This window comes from Cyprinus carpio, chromosome A6 (assembly GCF_018340385.1).
Source record: "Cyprinus carpio isolate SPL01 chromosome A6, ASM1834038v1, whole genome shotgun sequence".
NCBI classification, from domain to species: Eukaryota; Metazoa; Chordata; class Actinopteri; order Cypriniformes; family Cyprinidae; genus Cyprinus; species Cyprinus carpio.
The window spans coordinates 9644432-9660135 of NC_056577.1; the positions used below are offsets into that span (position 1 = coordinate 9644432).

Below are 15704 nucleotides of genomic sequence, written 5' to 3' on the forward strand. Positions count from 1 at the left end.
TATATATATATATATATATATATATATATATATATATAATATATATAAATGTTGACACCTGTACTGGTAGTCATTGAGTGTGAAAATGGCCTCAGGGGTGCATGAGTCATTGAGCGAGTAAGAAAAGAAGCAGCTGTTTTGAAACGAGAGAACCCCCAGAATTTGTGAATAAAACACGTGGTTCGGGAGTTCGAACATTTGATTGGCTGGATTTTGGTGCAGTCTGATAGAAGTGTCATTGTGACGGAAGGCTGCAGAACCGGCCGCATGCATGTCGGGCCATAGGAATTCTGGGGGTGCATTCCGCTCCGTCTCCATGACAACGGCTATATTAGTAAAAGGGTCAGATCCAGATCGAACGTGGGCTGAGAAACGCGAATAACAACAGCTGTCTCTATACATGAAACCCGGACGCCCCAGAGTTAAATTATTACCTATAGTGCCTGTAAGCGTATAGCATCTCGCCTATTATTATTGATGTGAACGAATGTGCATGAATGCCCTTCATATTCAATCGATGTTCTTGACAGTGAAGCAGGAGAGGCTGCAGACATGAATGTTAATCTGTGTAAGGGCCATAGCCCTTTAAGCCATATACAGTGAAGAAATGCACCAGCAAGCATGAATTAGGCAGCATTATTCCTGAATGAACCTGCAATGGGAAGATCATTCTTGTTAAGTAAGCTGTTTATGTAAGTGTGTACTGTTGTCTGCTGGAGCCGTAGCAACCAAGGACGGATGCAGCCGTATGCGGTTGCCGTGGAAACGCCAGCAGCGGGAAGCGAGATCCTGGGACCACTGAAAGGACGAAGTCGGCAATTAATAATTTACAGTATTTCTTTCAGCTTTCTATTCTAGAGATGACTGTCAAACCTTTGGTGGGAATGTGGGATTATTCCCCAGAGAATGCCACAGGCTACATGTAAAGAAGCCTGATTAATACTGAATTCAGAAGGTAGGCGAGAAAGACAACAAGAGAGGGAGGGAGATTCACTGGTCAGATTCTTTAACCATTCATATTTCCACTGAAACACAAATAAATAAATGCAGTAATACTACATCCTGTAAGTTATAATATTGTTATGCCACAGGTTTTGGCAGAGAATTACTAGACATGTTATTAAGCTAAAGGTAAAACAACAACAACATACAATTTCAAACTAAAAGCACATTAAATGCTAAAATGGAGTTTTGCTAAAATTTCAGAGTTTTGCTTAATTCATTAGACAAGTTCATAAGTATGCACATCTTGTTACAAAGGTTTTTTTTTTTTTTTTTTTTTTTTTTTAAATGCCTGTGCATGTTTTGACCCAATTGGTGATGTCTGGGGCATTTTGACCCTATTACATTTTTGAGGGTGAAAAAGAAAGATTAAACTTTATATACAAAATCTAATGAGTAAATATAATTTATGACTTTGTTATAAATTTAAATTTTACTATTACTGTACTGCATATGAAGGCCAATTTTAGTCATTTTCAGAGTTCCATATAACTTTATCTACTATTTCATACAATCATGTGCTTACAAACACTGTATACACATTTTTACAAGCATCTATCAAAAATGTATTGTTGTTGGGTTTCCATATTTTATGGGGACTTTCCTTTGACAAAATAATTTTTATACTGTACTAACTGTATTTTCATTCCCCTAACCCTACAAATTACACAAAACTTTCTGCGTTTACATTTCCAAAAAAAACAAAAAAAACCTGTTGTCCTAATAGGGACAAACTAAATGTCCCCACAATGTCAAAGTAAAGTAATATATGATATATTTAAATATTTGGGGTCAATTTGACCCCACACATCAAAAACATGGTTGAAATTAGCACACAACAGGCGGGTTAATTTAGCATGATTGGGACATTTTTCATATTAATTTAAATGACAAAAAAAGTCTTAATTTACCTGAATTTTCCCTATATTTTGGGGACCAATTCTCACTATTAACTAACCATTAACTATGAATTTTGCCACAATAAAGTCATACTTTACTGCTTATTAGTTGTTAAGTTTGGGTATGGGGTAGGATTAAGGGATCTAAAATATGGTTATTTACAATTAAGGCATTAATATGTGCTTTATAAGTACTGATAAACAGCCAATATGCTAGTACGAATGCTAAAAAGCAACTAGTTAATAGTGAAAATTTTTCCCTAAACTAAAGTGTTACCTTTAAATTTTACTTAAATATTTAATTAAATAAAAAATATACAGTTACTTTTGCTACAGTAAGTGGCACAGGTGTCGATCATTATCACTTATCCACACGCCCTGCTCCAATCGCACTCTTCACACACACACACACACACACACACACACACACACACACACACACACACACACACACACACACACACACACACACACACAATAATAGTTATTATTATTTAATGCTTTTCACCTCAAACACCTCAACATTCTGCATACTTTTTCAAACTAAAAGCAAATTAATGGTAAACTGATAATCAGTGAATTGCTGTCTAATCTTTGTCCAGCAGCAGGCAGGTCACAGGACTCATGTCCTTATCAAAGTCAAAGCATGCAGTGATAACATCTGTAGCATAACAAATAATTTCAGGTATAAAACCAACTGCAAACAGAATGTCAATGGCCCTATGCTGTTGTTGCCACTTTGTAAAGAGGTCAGGATTATTTTCACTGTCTCTCTCTTTCTCTTTCTATGAAAATACAAACACACTGACATCCTAATGAATCCATATATCACAGCTGATCTATAAATTTAACTCCTGAGGCTGACGTATCAAGTGTCATCTAAGTGAAATATCAATTAATATAATTTTTCCAGGTCATCAGCATTAGCAACAGTTTGTTTATCTTTGTACTTCGCACCTTATTCAAGAGGGGGCTTATGTCTATCTGTATTGCAGGCTATATTGGTATGTACTAATCTTGGCTATGAGATTATTCCATTCTCCCTGTGCATGCAGTTAGCCCCTCTGAGACACTCAGCTAAAAGTGGAAGACATAATCCACATTGTTGAAAATAGCATCTGGGCCAAGACATAAACAGTTTTAAAAATGAATAGAATAGACCTAATATATATATATATATATATATATATATATATATATATATATATATATATATATATATATATATATATATATATATATATATATATATATATAAACACACATATATATACACCATATATGCTATTATTAGATGACCATGCCATTAAATTGTACGTGAAATAACAAAATCTATTCAAACTATAGATAACCCACTATTCTTTCCTCTTTTTGACAGAGGTACATTTACAAGCTTTTATTAACAAGCTATTGTTATGACACAAGGGTTAATGCAAAAGCAAAACAAACAAACAAACAAACATTGAAGCAATGTTATTTATATTATTCAAACTCTTTTTCTTCACAACAGTAATTTCTGTTCCCTGACACAACATTTGTGAAACTTTGCCAAGGACTTTGAACATAAACAACTCGCCCACACAATGGTTAGATAATGTGAAAGTGGGGGAGTCATCATTGCAGCTTTGATGATTTCATACAAACATAATGAGGATAAAGACTAGATCAGAAGACTGGCTTGAATCAATTGTAATTATTATCGATCAGTTACTTATCTTTAAAATATTTAGAAGACGTACTGACATTGATCATAACAGTGATACTGAAGGACCCATCCTGCCTCAACATTGCATTTTTTATTTATTTATTTTTTATTTTTTTTTTACATTATAAAGACCTCTGCACCAATTGTATCACAATATGTCTTTTTCCTTTCATGCCAAGTGTCAAGATCCATGCATTTTGCTCTTCCTCGTGGCCTTTTCAGAACCCCAAAGAACATTCCCGATCCCCTCACAGTGAGTTAAAAATGGGGATTAGTCTTCTTTCACCCACCTAGCACAATTATGAATAAAATCTCAGAGCAGAGAGATATGATTATATAAGCCCTGAATATAAGCTCACTCAGCATCTTCAGGATTCAGCTTGTATGTACAGGGCAAGTCACTGCAGAATAGAGCAGCGTGTTACGTGTGTATGTTTTCAGTGGGCTTGATCTCATCAGAAGGTTTTGAAAGGTCTTTAACCCTCTAAAGCCTACCGTATCATATCTAATAAGCAAAGTTCTGACTCCTCTACATTACCAACATGATCATGAAACATGAAAACATGAAAAATCACAATCACAAATGTACACAGTCTACTATTTTTTAGAAAGTGAAAATGATAAAAATGCCTTTCAGGTTGTGGTACACATCTTATCCACATCATTGTTTAAAAATCATGTTAAAATGGGAATATCAAGTTCTCACTATTAACAAGTTGATTATAAGCATGCATATTACTGGCATATTGGCTGTTTATTAGTACTTATAAAGCACACATTAATGGCTTATTCTGCATGACCATACTGTATTTCAGATCCCTTAATCCTAGCCCATATATAAACTTAACAGCTACCTTATTAACTATTAATAAGCAGCAAAGTATGAGTTTATAGAGGCAAAAGTCATAGTTAAATGGTCCCTAAATTAAATTGTGTTAATAGTTGTATGCTATAAAGTTATAAAGAGCTCATTATTTTACATTACAAACTATCAGAACTATACTAGACTATACTGCACCAAATTGTTCAGTATGGGCCTCTGAATAAAATGTAGGTTTTTTTTCCTCCACAAAGCCTTATTTATCAAACATGATACACATATACAATTTTTTTTATAAGAAATTTAATAGATATTTTGTCTAAAGTTTCAATGAACTGTTCCATTTAAAACTATATATTCATTTAATATGTCAGGCTTTACAGGCTTAAGTAAGAGTGTAGCCGTACCATGATGCTTATCATATGAAATAAGGAGGAAAAACAGGTCTTCATATCTATTTTGGACCATATTTCAGGAGATACTGTATATAAAAAGGATACACTTATCTATAATGCTAAATTTAATCTGCAAATAAAAAACGTGGGTAAAAATGGCTCCATTGCTTATTGTTAAGTGAATGACAGACTGGCACAGTCATAATAAAGAATGATTCATGTGGGGTCATCACCACCTCTACCTTCTAGAACACCATTGCCGGAGTGTTGCCATGGTAGCCAGCAGTGACAGTAACAGCAGAGTGAGAAAAAAAGAGTGAAAGATACTGGCAGCTGGGAAGGAGCGGAAAGAAGGGAGAACGTCTGGTACTGTTCAGAGCACAGAATAGAAAAGAAGGGAACATAAGAACATGAATGGGGACAGTATAATGATGGATGTACAGCAGAGAGAAAAATAGGCTTAGAATAATGTTTTTGGGGGTGGTGGGCAGTAGGCATGATAGGTTGGTGGTAAGAGGGTTATTTGAGTTCTTTATGCCTGATTAAACTCTCCTGATGAAATGACTTGTGTAATGGCTGGTATAATTAGTGTAGCAACAGGTGCAGTGTTAGTTCTTTAAAGTGCAGAAGCCTCATTCTATCTTAACCAGGTCGATGAGTTTGCATCAGCATCCTTGGAAGATTTCACCTGTTTAGGTCATTACAGAATGTCTAGTAAAACTTATTAAAATTTATTTTCTAATAAATATGGGGTTTAAAGAACAATGGATATTCAGTTTATCAATTTAAAGGATTAGTTCACCCCCCCAAAAATAAAATGGCTAAAAAGTTATTTAGGCCATCCAATATTAGTTTGTTTCTTTATCGGGACAAATTCTGAGAAATTTTGTATTACAGTACAGCATTACATCATTTGCTTTCAAGCACAGCTTTCCAGTCACAACTGAGCAGTTGTTTCTCCATGACAAATTTCCATCACAAATATGTAAATTTACAGTAGATGTTATGTTATTAAACTATATTTTTCAGAATGGATCATTTTAATGTCCACAAGGATTGCATGGCAAGTAATTAATTAAACTTAAGAAAACGCATTTTAACCTTTCCTACAACGTAAAATGGGTGACAATGGCAGAACGTTTCAATGCAAAGAGCCAGAGCGCCATCATGTGGCAACATGGGAGATTTGCGTTTTGTTTTAATTTAAGATAAAGTGTATTAGTTTTTCCTCATTTTCAAAATCACACACACGCACACGCACACATATAAACTACAATGTATGTGTGTGTGTGTGTGTGTGTGTGTGTGTATTGAAATATAATGCAAAACGTTAATAATAGCCTGACGTCATGATCATAACCCTTTTGCATTGCTAGACATTTTTATTATAATAATATTATAAGACTTTTTTTTATTCAAACATACATGTTCGTAATAGGGGTTACGAAACAGGCCTAACTATATATTCTTTCTTCCTAGATAATGTATCTTTTATATAAATTTTTCTGTATCAAATATTTAAGGCCTTTTAAACAAAAAAAAGCAAATGGAAACTTTAATGATATTGATTAGTCATTTTTGCTGTTCTTATATATTTGTTATCTTTTTAAAGCACTTCTCAACAAAATACACATTTTTAGAAACGTTTTAAAATTATGGCTAAATTGAACAGCGCCTATTGTAAATATGAAAAATCAACCAGTAGAGGGCGCTTAATGATCATCTCGTGTCCTGCCAGCCTGCTATCTTATGATGTTTTAATGCGCCTCGCTAATCAAAATGGTACATTTGCTAGACCTTTGTAACCGATTGTGTTTTGCTGTTTTAAAGCCGCTGTAGCTACGTTTCAGTCATGCGTGGTGACTACATTTTCATATTATTTTTAAATCTTCTTCATTTTATTTTATTTTTACATAATTTCATGAAAGTCGAATGGAAACTTATGTGTAGTTTAGAAGTGAATGAAAAAAATACCTTGCTAGTACATAGATCCCAAATATTATTAATGATTTGTTAGTCTTGCGCTCTACAGTATATGCAGCTAGAAGATGTCAGGACCGCGGACAGCTCTCGATGATTTACTTATGTGATCAAATCTGATCAAATGTATAGATTTAAACAAACTTTTATGTAGTATTCAAAAAAACAACGCTGAATCATCATAATAAATAAACGTTTTGAGCAGCAAAACACAATAGGTCTGGCAACACTGCACACAGTAGAAACACTAATAGCCATCATCTCGTGCTTTTGTTTATTGAAAATAAAACACAGTCCGACCAGAACAATATACATTCTATGTCTGACATTAAGAATAAATAAATAAAATAAAAATAAAAACCTAATCTAAAGATGTCTAATCTGAATTGAAAAGCTCTGTAAATAATATATTAAATCTGTATCCTGTAAGTACAAAGGCCTGGATAGCATTATAAGCTGTTTTCAGTTTGTTATAAAATAATAACACTCCAGTTTTTAAAGATCTAACGTTAAATTTTCTGGGCACTGGTTGGATAAATCAAAAAGGAATGGCGACAAGCACACTTTTTTTCTGGAGTTTGAAAAAGCGTTTATTGCCTACTTTGTCTCATGTAATAACATGCTATCACTTGATACACAGTAGCCAATAGGAGAAGACTGGGGGCGGACTTAGTGCTGAATTCTGCGGATTGATTGGATCTGATTGCTGTGGGCCTGTGTGCCATACTCATAATATTTCCTGTATTCTCCTTGACGTCTGTCTCTTTCAAAGATATACTGGTATCCACGGTAACCTGGAAACTGGTAGCCCACCCAACTGCCATAGGTGCAAGGGTGAGATGAAGAAGAACATATTATTATTGAGATAAATCTGTGTGCAGAGAGAAGTAATACAAATATAACTTATAGGCCAACTGGAGCAAATGGAGGATGACTTACGCTCCAGAGTTGACTTTGATAGAAGGAACCTCCTTACTGCACCAGCCCATGCCTTGAAGAGAGGGGTAGTCATCGCACATCTCGAACTTGCGTCCCATCATGTCCTCACACTCATACAGAGTAATTTTACTGTCACTGTGATTCTGGTGATGAAACAGGACAAAAATTAGGACAAAACAGTATATTTTGGGACGTTCATATTTCAGATGCAAGATGCCATTTTAATAATTAAAAGTCAAAATTATCTGCAATTTCATTGGAACAGGTAGATTGTAGGCCTGTTATTTATTTATCATACATTGCTATTATCAGCATTATCACAATATTCATTTTGTGATGTTTCACAAACATATTTGATTTATTATAAAAATGAAATGTAAGTAAATGAGACATTTAGATGCATTAAATGCAAAACTTACAGCACACTTGATGGGTCTGAAGGAAAGCAGGTGCTCAGTGCGGTAGCTGCTGTTTCCGCTCCAGGCCTGATAGCAGGGATAATCTCCCTTCTCCAGGATGAACTGCTGACCCTGATACTCTGGGTACTCATAACCCACCCAGCTGCAGAAAATAGGATCAATATCCATATTATCTCCCACAAAACATGTTTACACACACACACACACACACACACACATATATATATATATATATATATATAGAGAGAGAGAGAGAGAGAGAGAGAGAGAGAGAGATGAAGCATTTGAGCTTTTTGATATAGATTTTTGATGATTCACATGCATGTGAGACACTGATAAAAGCAAAAAATCAGCTCAAACAAACACTTACGGGCCATTGTCCACTTTGATTGAACGGATCTTTTGGAAATCCCTGTCCAGAATGTTCGGGCATTCCAGCATGAACTCACACCGCTTGCCCTGGAAGTTTTCCTCTTCCCACACTGTGATCCTCCACTGCCCCCTCTGCTCCATCTGCTCTCGCTGATTCATGATAGCCGCCTGTCTGCTCTCTCCAGCTACCGGCAACATTAAGAGATAAGGTTAATAATACAACAACACCTGCCCTCACCTGACAGATCATATGAACATTACTATTCAACATTCAGGCCTAACCTATGACCTCAGTGCTTTACTTTTAGTGTTAAGTTATCAAAAGCAAGATTACTGATAATGCAAGAGCGACCTAGTTTTAGGTCACTTAAGAATACACACATTTTGTACCAGGCCCTTTCAGTGTAGTTGCAACAAGAGAAAAGGTACCTGTCTAATCTCAAACTGACACATTTTCACTGAAACAACTAGAGAATATCAATAGTTATCAAAGATAATAGTGGCCCCATGAATCCAGCGATGGCTGAAACCTCTCAGTTCCAACACTGCTTTGAAAATTAATTTAGTAACCACTAAAAATGGGTGACTTTTCAGTCTATGGAAAGATTCACAAAGGCCTCTATCTCCCGTCATTCAAGATGATCCATGATGATTGTGTCTGGTCAACACAAATGGCATCAGTTTATCCATTTTCACAGTTAAATCCGCTTTCATGAAGTTTATGATGTTGATTTTGGCAGCATGACGGCGACCCATACTCACATGCAGTTTGTGGGAGAGATTTAGCGTAATTAACATTGGGGGTCGGTCCAATACGTGGTGTTTATATAGCCGCTGTCACTGCAGTTACTGCAGAATGTGCAGAGGGACTGCCAGCTCAGCAGCATGTGTCAAAAGAGAGCTTAAGTCCTGTTATTGTCTAAAAGGGGCTTCAATTTTCTGACTCATCAAAAAACAAGGCCCAGCCATACAGTTTAACACAGACGCATATACACACTCTGAATGCCCTTGCAATGTCCAATGACTGCAGATTCATGGGATCCACTGAAGAAATGGTAAAACCATGTCAGAAAATGATTCAAATCACTGATTTTGCAGTTATTGCTTCCATTTCACTTCTTGTCAGAAAAATAAAATTGATCTGCAGGTAAAAATATCAACCAATCAGTCGTCAATCTCAGCTAAAAGGTATTTTCAGCAACTCTTAGTGTCACATCAAGTGTAATATTGTATTAATCCTGTTGTTTATTACAGTGGGTCATCTATCCATGATGTTGTATCCTCTTAGAGGTTCAGGAACATGATTGCACTATTATGAGAACCCAAACAAAAGGTATTATTGTTTAATGGCCCTCATCTTTTGTGGGGGTACAATCATTGTACCACCTACAGATAGACTACAGATATTCATGTGTTTCATTTTTCTTCAAGCATGTTCTAGCATACTGAATATGAACTTCTTAAAAACAAGCTTTTTAAGTGCTTTAAAAAAGAGATTCTGGGAACTGTTCTGAGAGCGCATCGAAATTCACTCCAAACTGAGAAAACATGCATTAAATGTTTAATATTATTTGCACAATTTGGATGCTGCTATTGTTTATATATCTGTTATATGGGTGTTTCTTGAACTTTTCCCTTTCCTTCCTTTTCCTAGAGGCTGATTTATATTACTTATTAATCACATTAAAACTGTATTGGAAGCTTTTTAATGCCTATATCGTTTGCTTTTGCCACTTTTCAAATGTGTATAGATTTTGTGTGTATAGTTTTTGTTTTAACTTTGTCCCAGACCTCGACTTTCAATCTTATGAAAATCCATTATTATTACATGTTCAAAATATGAAAATATATAAAGATGAAGAAAAAAAAACTGATTTCTATAAATTGTGGATGTCCAATAGTACCATAAGCAATAATGCCTCTAATTAAGTTTTTTTTTTTTCTCAAAAGTACTACTGTAATTGGTTCCCAAAAAGACCATGAGATGAAATATGAGATGTGTGATGTGTAAAGAAAAAGCACAAAACAAGATTATTTTCCCTTGTTAGTAGTATATGTTTAATAGTATATAATTTACAAATAAGCTGTAATTCTGACAAATGATTTAACTGTGTTTAGGATACATAAAATGCAGCCATGAGACAAAGGAGAGAACCATTTTGTTCCAGAAAAGACGAAAAAAAAATTAATATTAGATTCTCTTCTACACAAGTTTTCCTCAAATACCAAAGAAATGCAAGACAGAGAGTGTTGTAACACTACTAGTCAAAATTTTAATATTGCACCAACAAACATTGTGCAGAATGAGACAGCGTATAGGTCTAAATTTGCTTTTAGAATTGTATGCATGTATTTATACTGATTTGTAATATATTGTGATGATCAAAATGTCAAACGGATGTTTGCTCATGGATTACATACTTAATGAATTAAGTGAGAAGTGTTTCTATGCTTCTACGGGTGTGAGACAAAAGAGTTGGCAAGCTTAGTCAAGGCCACAAGCTAATCACCTTTCCTTGCATCACTACAGCATTCATTTCACAGTAAAATTAGTCCATTTACATCACAGGCCAGCCTACTCTCTCTTACACACTGATAACCATTCAAAGTAGCTTAGTGAGTCAGCCAGGTCTTTATGAACCAGATTAAGACAAGATAGTTGGTCCTCACAATGTGGGGTAAAAATTTTACCCCAAGAATCATTCACTCCACCTACTCTTGGAGAGGATCTGGGGCTGACACGTAGTCTGAATGTACTATACGGAGCTCGGTGTTCCAGGACCATCACCTGCTTCTCACTTCCCCGGTCATTCAGCCATTACACAGAACAAACAGGTAGTGTTTACACATCTGCCCCCAGTCCTGCAGTCTGCGTGCTACACCCTATACCTGTGTGTGTGATGAATGTTTATTAGTGTGTATCTCATTCCATGTGTGAACGTCAGGGTCAGTTAGTATGCAAGCGCTTTGTGTGTGTGTGTGTGTGTGTGTGTGTGTCTTTCATAAATCCATCTGTTCCATGGTAACACTCTACGTCCCCTGTTCTTTCTGTGTCTCTGTGAGATGGCATTAGCATCCTCGTGTTGTCAGGTAGGCTCTGAAAAACAAGAGCTGTCTAAATGACGCACATCTCCAGGGCTGTTAACCAGTCACCTTGGAACTATATTCGGTGAAGTTTACACACACCTTGAATATAATATCCTCCATACAGACACGCAGCACAACAGTTACACCAATTTCACTGCCAAATTTCTAATTTGCATTCATTTTATAGATTCTATCTTTTATGTAAATGCAACAGACAAAGAAGTGTGGATATGTTTACTGGCATTGAAAAATGGAAAAGAAATACATTTAATACATATACATTTAGCGTTTATATATTAAAAATAACATTCATACCAAAATTCAAAGTTTTAGGTTTTTTTTTCAGTATAGATATGGATTTATAACAGATGCTTCCTTCTTCAAAATGTAATCTCTGTTTTATTGCTGTCATTTTGGGATTTCCTCATAGACAGTGGCAAAACTGTTGCCTTTTTTCTGCTTGTAGTACAAAGCTAATAGGCCAAAACCACCTGCCACATGTTCACTGGCACCATGGAAACTAATCCTGCTCTGTGTGTGAAAAACAGGCCCTGACAGCTCAAACCTAGACATCTACATCACCAAAAAATATGCTGTGACTCTCACTCTGGATCTTTGTTTGAGTGTGTGTGTGCTTTTTGTGTATGTTTGCAGTTGTGTGTGTTTCTGTCACATGCATGTTTGTTAGTCACAGCATATTCATATATAAAAAAAATGATAAAAAAAATTATAATGTTACAAGAGATTGCTGTTTTAAATGCTGTTTTGAACTTTATATTAATCAAATAATTCTAAGGGGTAAAAATGTATCACAGTTTCCATAAAATATTAAGCAGCACAATCATTTTCAACACTGATAATGTCTCTTGAACACAGCATATTTAAATGATTTCAGAAGGATCATGTGATAAATTGTAACAATATTTCACAATATTTCTCAGTGTATTTCTGATCAAATAAATACCAGGGATAAAAAAAAACTTAAGAAAATAAAACACACATATGTACAATATTATGTGCAATTATATTAATGCATTTTAAAAATGTGGCTTAAAAGTCCAAATATGTTTTTGAGACACTGTATAGGGCTTGTATGGTTGCATGTCCATGTGTTCTCTGCAGGTGTGTTTATGTTTGTTTGCCAGATCTGTAAACAGTTCAAACAAAAAGACTCCTTCTAATTGCTTTGGGCATATTGAATGTTGACCTCAATATTCTCAGTTTAATTGGTGATATTGAAGATACTTGTATGACCAATCACAGGCTGTGAGGCAGCCTAAAGGCACTTGCATATTTCATTAGTGATATTGTAATGGTCTTTGGCTGAAACACATGGCCCCTGGAGCCTCTTTAGTTGCTGTAACTTTCAGCATCATCAGAGCAGAACATGAAACTCTGATCTAATAACAGCCCTTTGATTTCACATCTGCTATAAACTACAATGTTTTGCTTTCAGCTAAACTGCTTTTGTCTTATTACTATGCTTGTATGGTCTAGTTTTGTTGTAGGGCTTAAGAGAAGCAACAGATGGGAAAGAAGACAATGTGCTTAACGCTATAACAATTAATATAATGCATATGTATAGTAAATACAACCTAATAACCGCCACAGATATTGAATGGCTTTATATGTGTGTTATCCAGAACTGTTGGGGTAGTAATGGTAATTTATTTGAATGAATTTGACTTGAGAGTTATGACTCCAGGGTGACTCAGTGTGAGTCTGTGTGAAACAGCCAAGAGCAGATGGTAAGACTGATGGAGAGGGAAGAGAGAGTCCAGGCTCCTCTAGTTAATGTTTTACCAGTTACCTATTAGTGCCGATTACCCATTACCCCCTCTGCACATCAAACTCTCCATTGACTTCTAGATTTCCATAGTAACCATATGCTTCCACAGTTGCCAGGCTAGCATACGTGTGATAACTCAACATACAAACATTGAGGAGTAAAGAAGAACTTTATTTTGCCATTACATCACTGCAACATATGTGAGAACTTTGCCCTCATTTAAAACCCGCACAGAAGAGAGGAAGTGGATAACTCAACAAACATGATGTTGGATAACAGGTGACATTGTAAATCATGACCATTACAGAAGAAAAATTATCAGTTGTGGCTCATTAATTTGTCTGCGAATCTCTCACATCGCATTTATGTGGTTTGGACTCATTGGATTATCTTCCATTTAAAAAACAATTCCAAAGAAAAGAGCATAGCAGTTATAAGCTTCTAATCTAAATATGTCACAGACGTTTGGCACCGAAGAAGTTCTGCACTTGCTTAACGCGAGCCGAACGAACAAAACTGAATCCACATGTATTGTGCGTGTGGCTCAACGTAAAGCAAGTGTAGTTTTAGTTTTTTCCATCGAAGTTCTGGAGGCGCACTCTGATAAACTCCAAAATTACTGTAGAAAATACAGTCAAAAAATTGAATCCGAAGCTTTTTATTCATCTGATTTTTCAGGTGTGTGTTCCCTGCCCATTACCTGCAAATAAGTAAAACAGTTAAGAAAAATTCAAAAGGATATTCTAGTTTTACTGTGTATTTATTTTATATTTAATATAGTCATATTTACAATAACTTTTGTTTCCATCCATATAAATTTCCTGAAACAATTTCTAAAATGTTTAAAAGTTCCAAAAGTTTAACCATTTTTAGAGTTTAGGTAATTACAGCAGTAATTACATTCTACATTCAAACTGGTTAAAAATGTGCAAAGAATTATTCACTGCAGAATGTAATATATATATATATATATATATATATATATATATATATATATATATATATATATATGGCTTAATTTATAAAAAAAAAATCAGTAACAATATAATAGTAAATGTTGATATTGTAGTGTGTATATATCAAATTCTGCTTTCAAATTAATTAGCAAAATATATTCTGCAAAATACAAATACATATACAACATACTTTAAGTAACAACAACAACAAAAAAAAAAAAAAAAAAAAAGAAAAAAGAAGAAGAAGAAGAAGAAGAAGAAGAAGAAAACACTTTGGATAGCATTAAAGCTTATTTTTGTTTTACCTGTCTTGATCACCTCTGTAGTTTCATATCCAGGTTGATGGAAGGCCTCAGTAGACATGCTCAGTTCCGTACCTGCAGGTCCTATGAATCAGACTGGCCAGTGACGGGTTTTTATAGTCGACAAAAATCATGCCCCCTCTCCTTTTCCCGCAGCTGTAAAGGTGCTGATCTCTCCACGCACCTGTCGCACTTTAGAGCAGGTCTAATGTTGACCGAGGGGCGGAGTGACGTGGTCCTGCTGAAGTGTGGTTTGGGCCTCCAAGGCTTTAGATGCAAATTACATTTTAGCTACTTCTCGATCTATTTTATGCGGATTATCCGTGGTCGTAAGCGGTAAACGTTTTTGAACCATCCATTCACTGAATCGTTACAAATAAGATGACAAGGAAGGACTTGCTGTTTCACGCAGGGCGGGTTTAATTTGCACAAAATTTACATGCCACTCGCAGATGCCTATTATTTCCTGATTCAGATCAGGCGCTAAAAAATAGCAACCCAGTGGACGTCCACTACTGCTTTATATAGCGGTGTGCAGAGAAAATTTAATAGCAGCAGTCTCGTATCAAAAATCTGTTTCACTTCTTTGTATTAATATTAGGCTACAAATATGAGTTATAGTCAACTAGCCTACATATATCACATAAACAAATGAAGTTTACCTCAGATTAAATACGTAACTTTTTTCTAAGATAAAATGAGATGTAGAGAAGATGTATGTTGAACACCCAGAACCCTCATCTTCTCGCTTCAATGATTGTTTCTGCTCGGTCGGTGCTTGTAGCAGGAATATGGCGCCATCATGTGTTGAATGATGGAAAAGACGTGTATTTCTGTGTGTCATTATGAAAACTTTGATTTTATGCGTTTAGGAAACATGACTGTATGAAAGAACATTGTTGGATGTCCATTGGGCCTACTGCTTGGGGACTATAGATATGACTAGATGTTACAATTAACTGGTTTTGATAAGATGTTGAACTTATGTATATATATATATATAAAAAAACCTAATTAAAAAAAACTATTAATAAAAAAA

The 15704-nt window shown here is 35.2% G+C and overlaps 1 protein-coding gene and 1 long non-coding RNA gene across 2 annotated transcripts; both read right to left on the reverse strand.

Moving 5' to 3' along the window:
- Positions 1-7365: 7365 nt before the first annotated feature.
- On the reverse strand, positions 7366-9383 carry LOC109055523 (beta-crystallin A2-like). The gene is made up of 5 exons (XM_042757956.1): positions 9294-9383; positions 8530-8716; positions 8160-8301; positions 7741-7883; positions 7366-7618 (listed from the first exon to the last, which is right to left on the reverse strand). The coding sequence occupies exons 2-5, from the start codon at positions 8688-8690 to the stop codon at positions 7471-7473; spliced, it is 594 nt and encodes a 197-aa protein (XP_042613890.1). The 5' UTR covers positions 8691-8716; positions 9294-9383; the 3' UTR covers positions 7366-7470.
- A 4174-nt stretch (positions 9384-13557) lies between these two features.
- Positions 13558-15043, reverse strand: LOC122145229. The gene is made up of 2 exons (XR_006160176.1): positions 14669-15043; positions 13558-14107 (listed from the first exon to the last, which is right to left on the reverse strand). It is a non-coding gene; the product is annotated as an uncharacterized LOC122145229 (long non-coding RNA).
- Between the last annotated feature and the right edge of the window lie 661 nt (positions 15044-15704).

Excerpts from the sequence above, each read along its gene's own strand:
- LOC109055523 (XM_042757956.1), bottom strand. The coding sequence starts at position 8,690 with ATGAATCAGCGAGAGCAGATGGAGCAGAGGGGGCAGTGGAGGATCACA. Across the intron at positions 7,884-8,159 it reads TCAGACCCATCAAGTGTGCT|AATCACAGTGACAGTAAAAT; the intron begins GTAAGTTTTGCA and ends TTTCATCACCAG. Across the intron at positions 7,619-7,740 it reads ATCAAAGTCAACTCTGGAGC|TTGGGTGGGCTACCAGTTTC; the intron begins GTAAGTCATCCT and ends CACCTATGGCAG.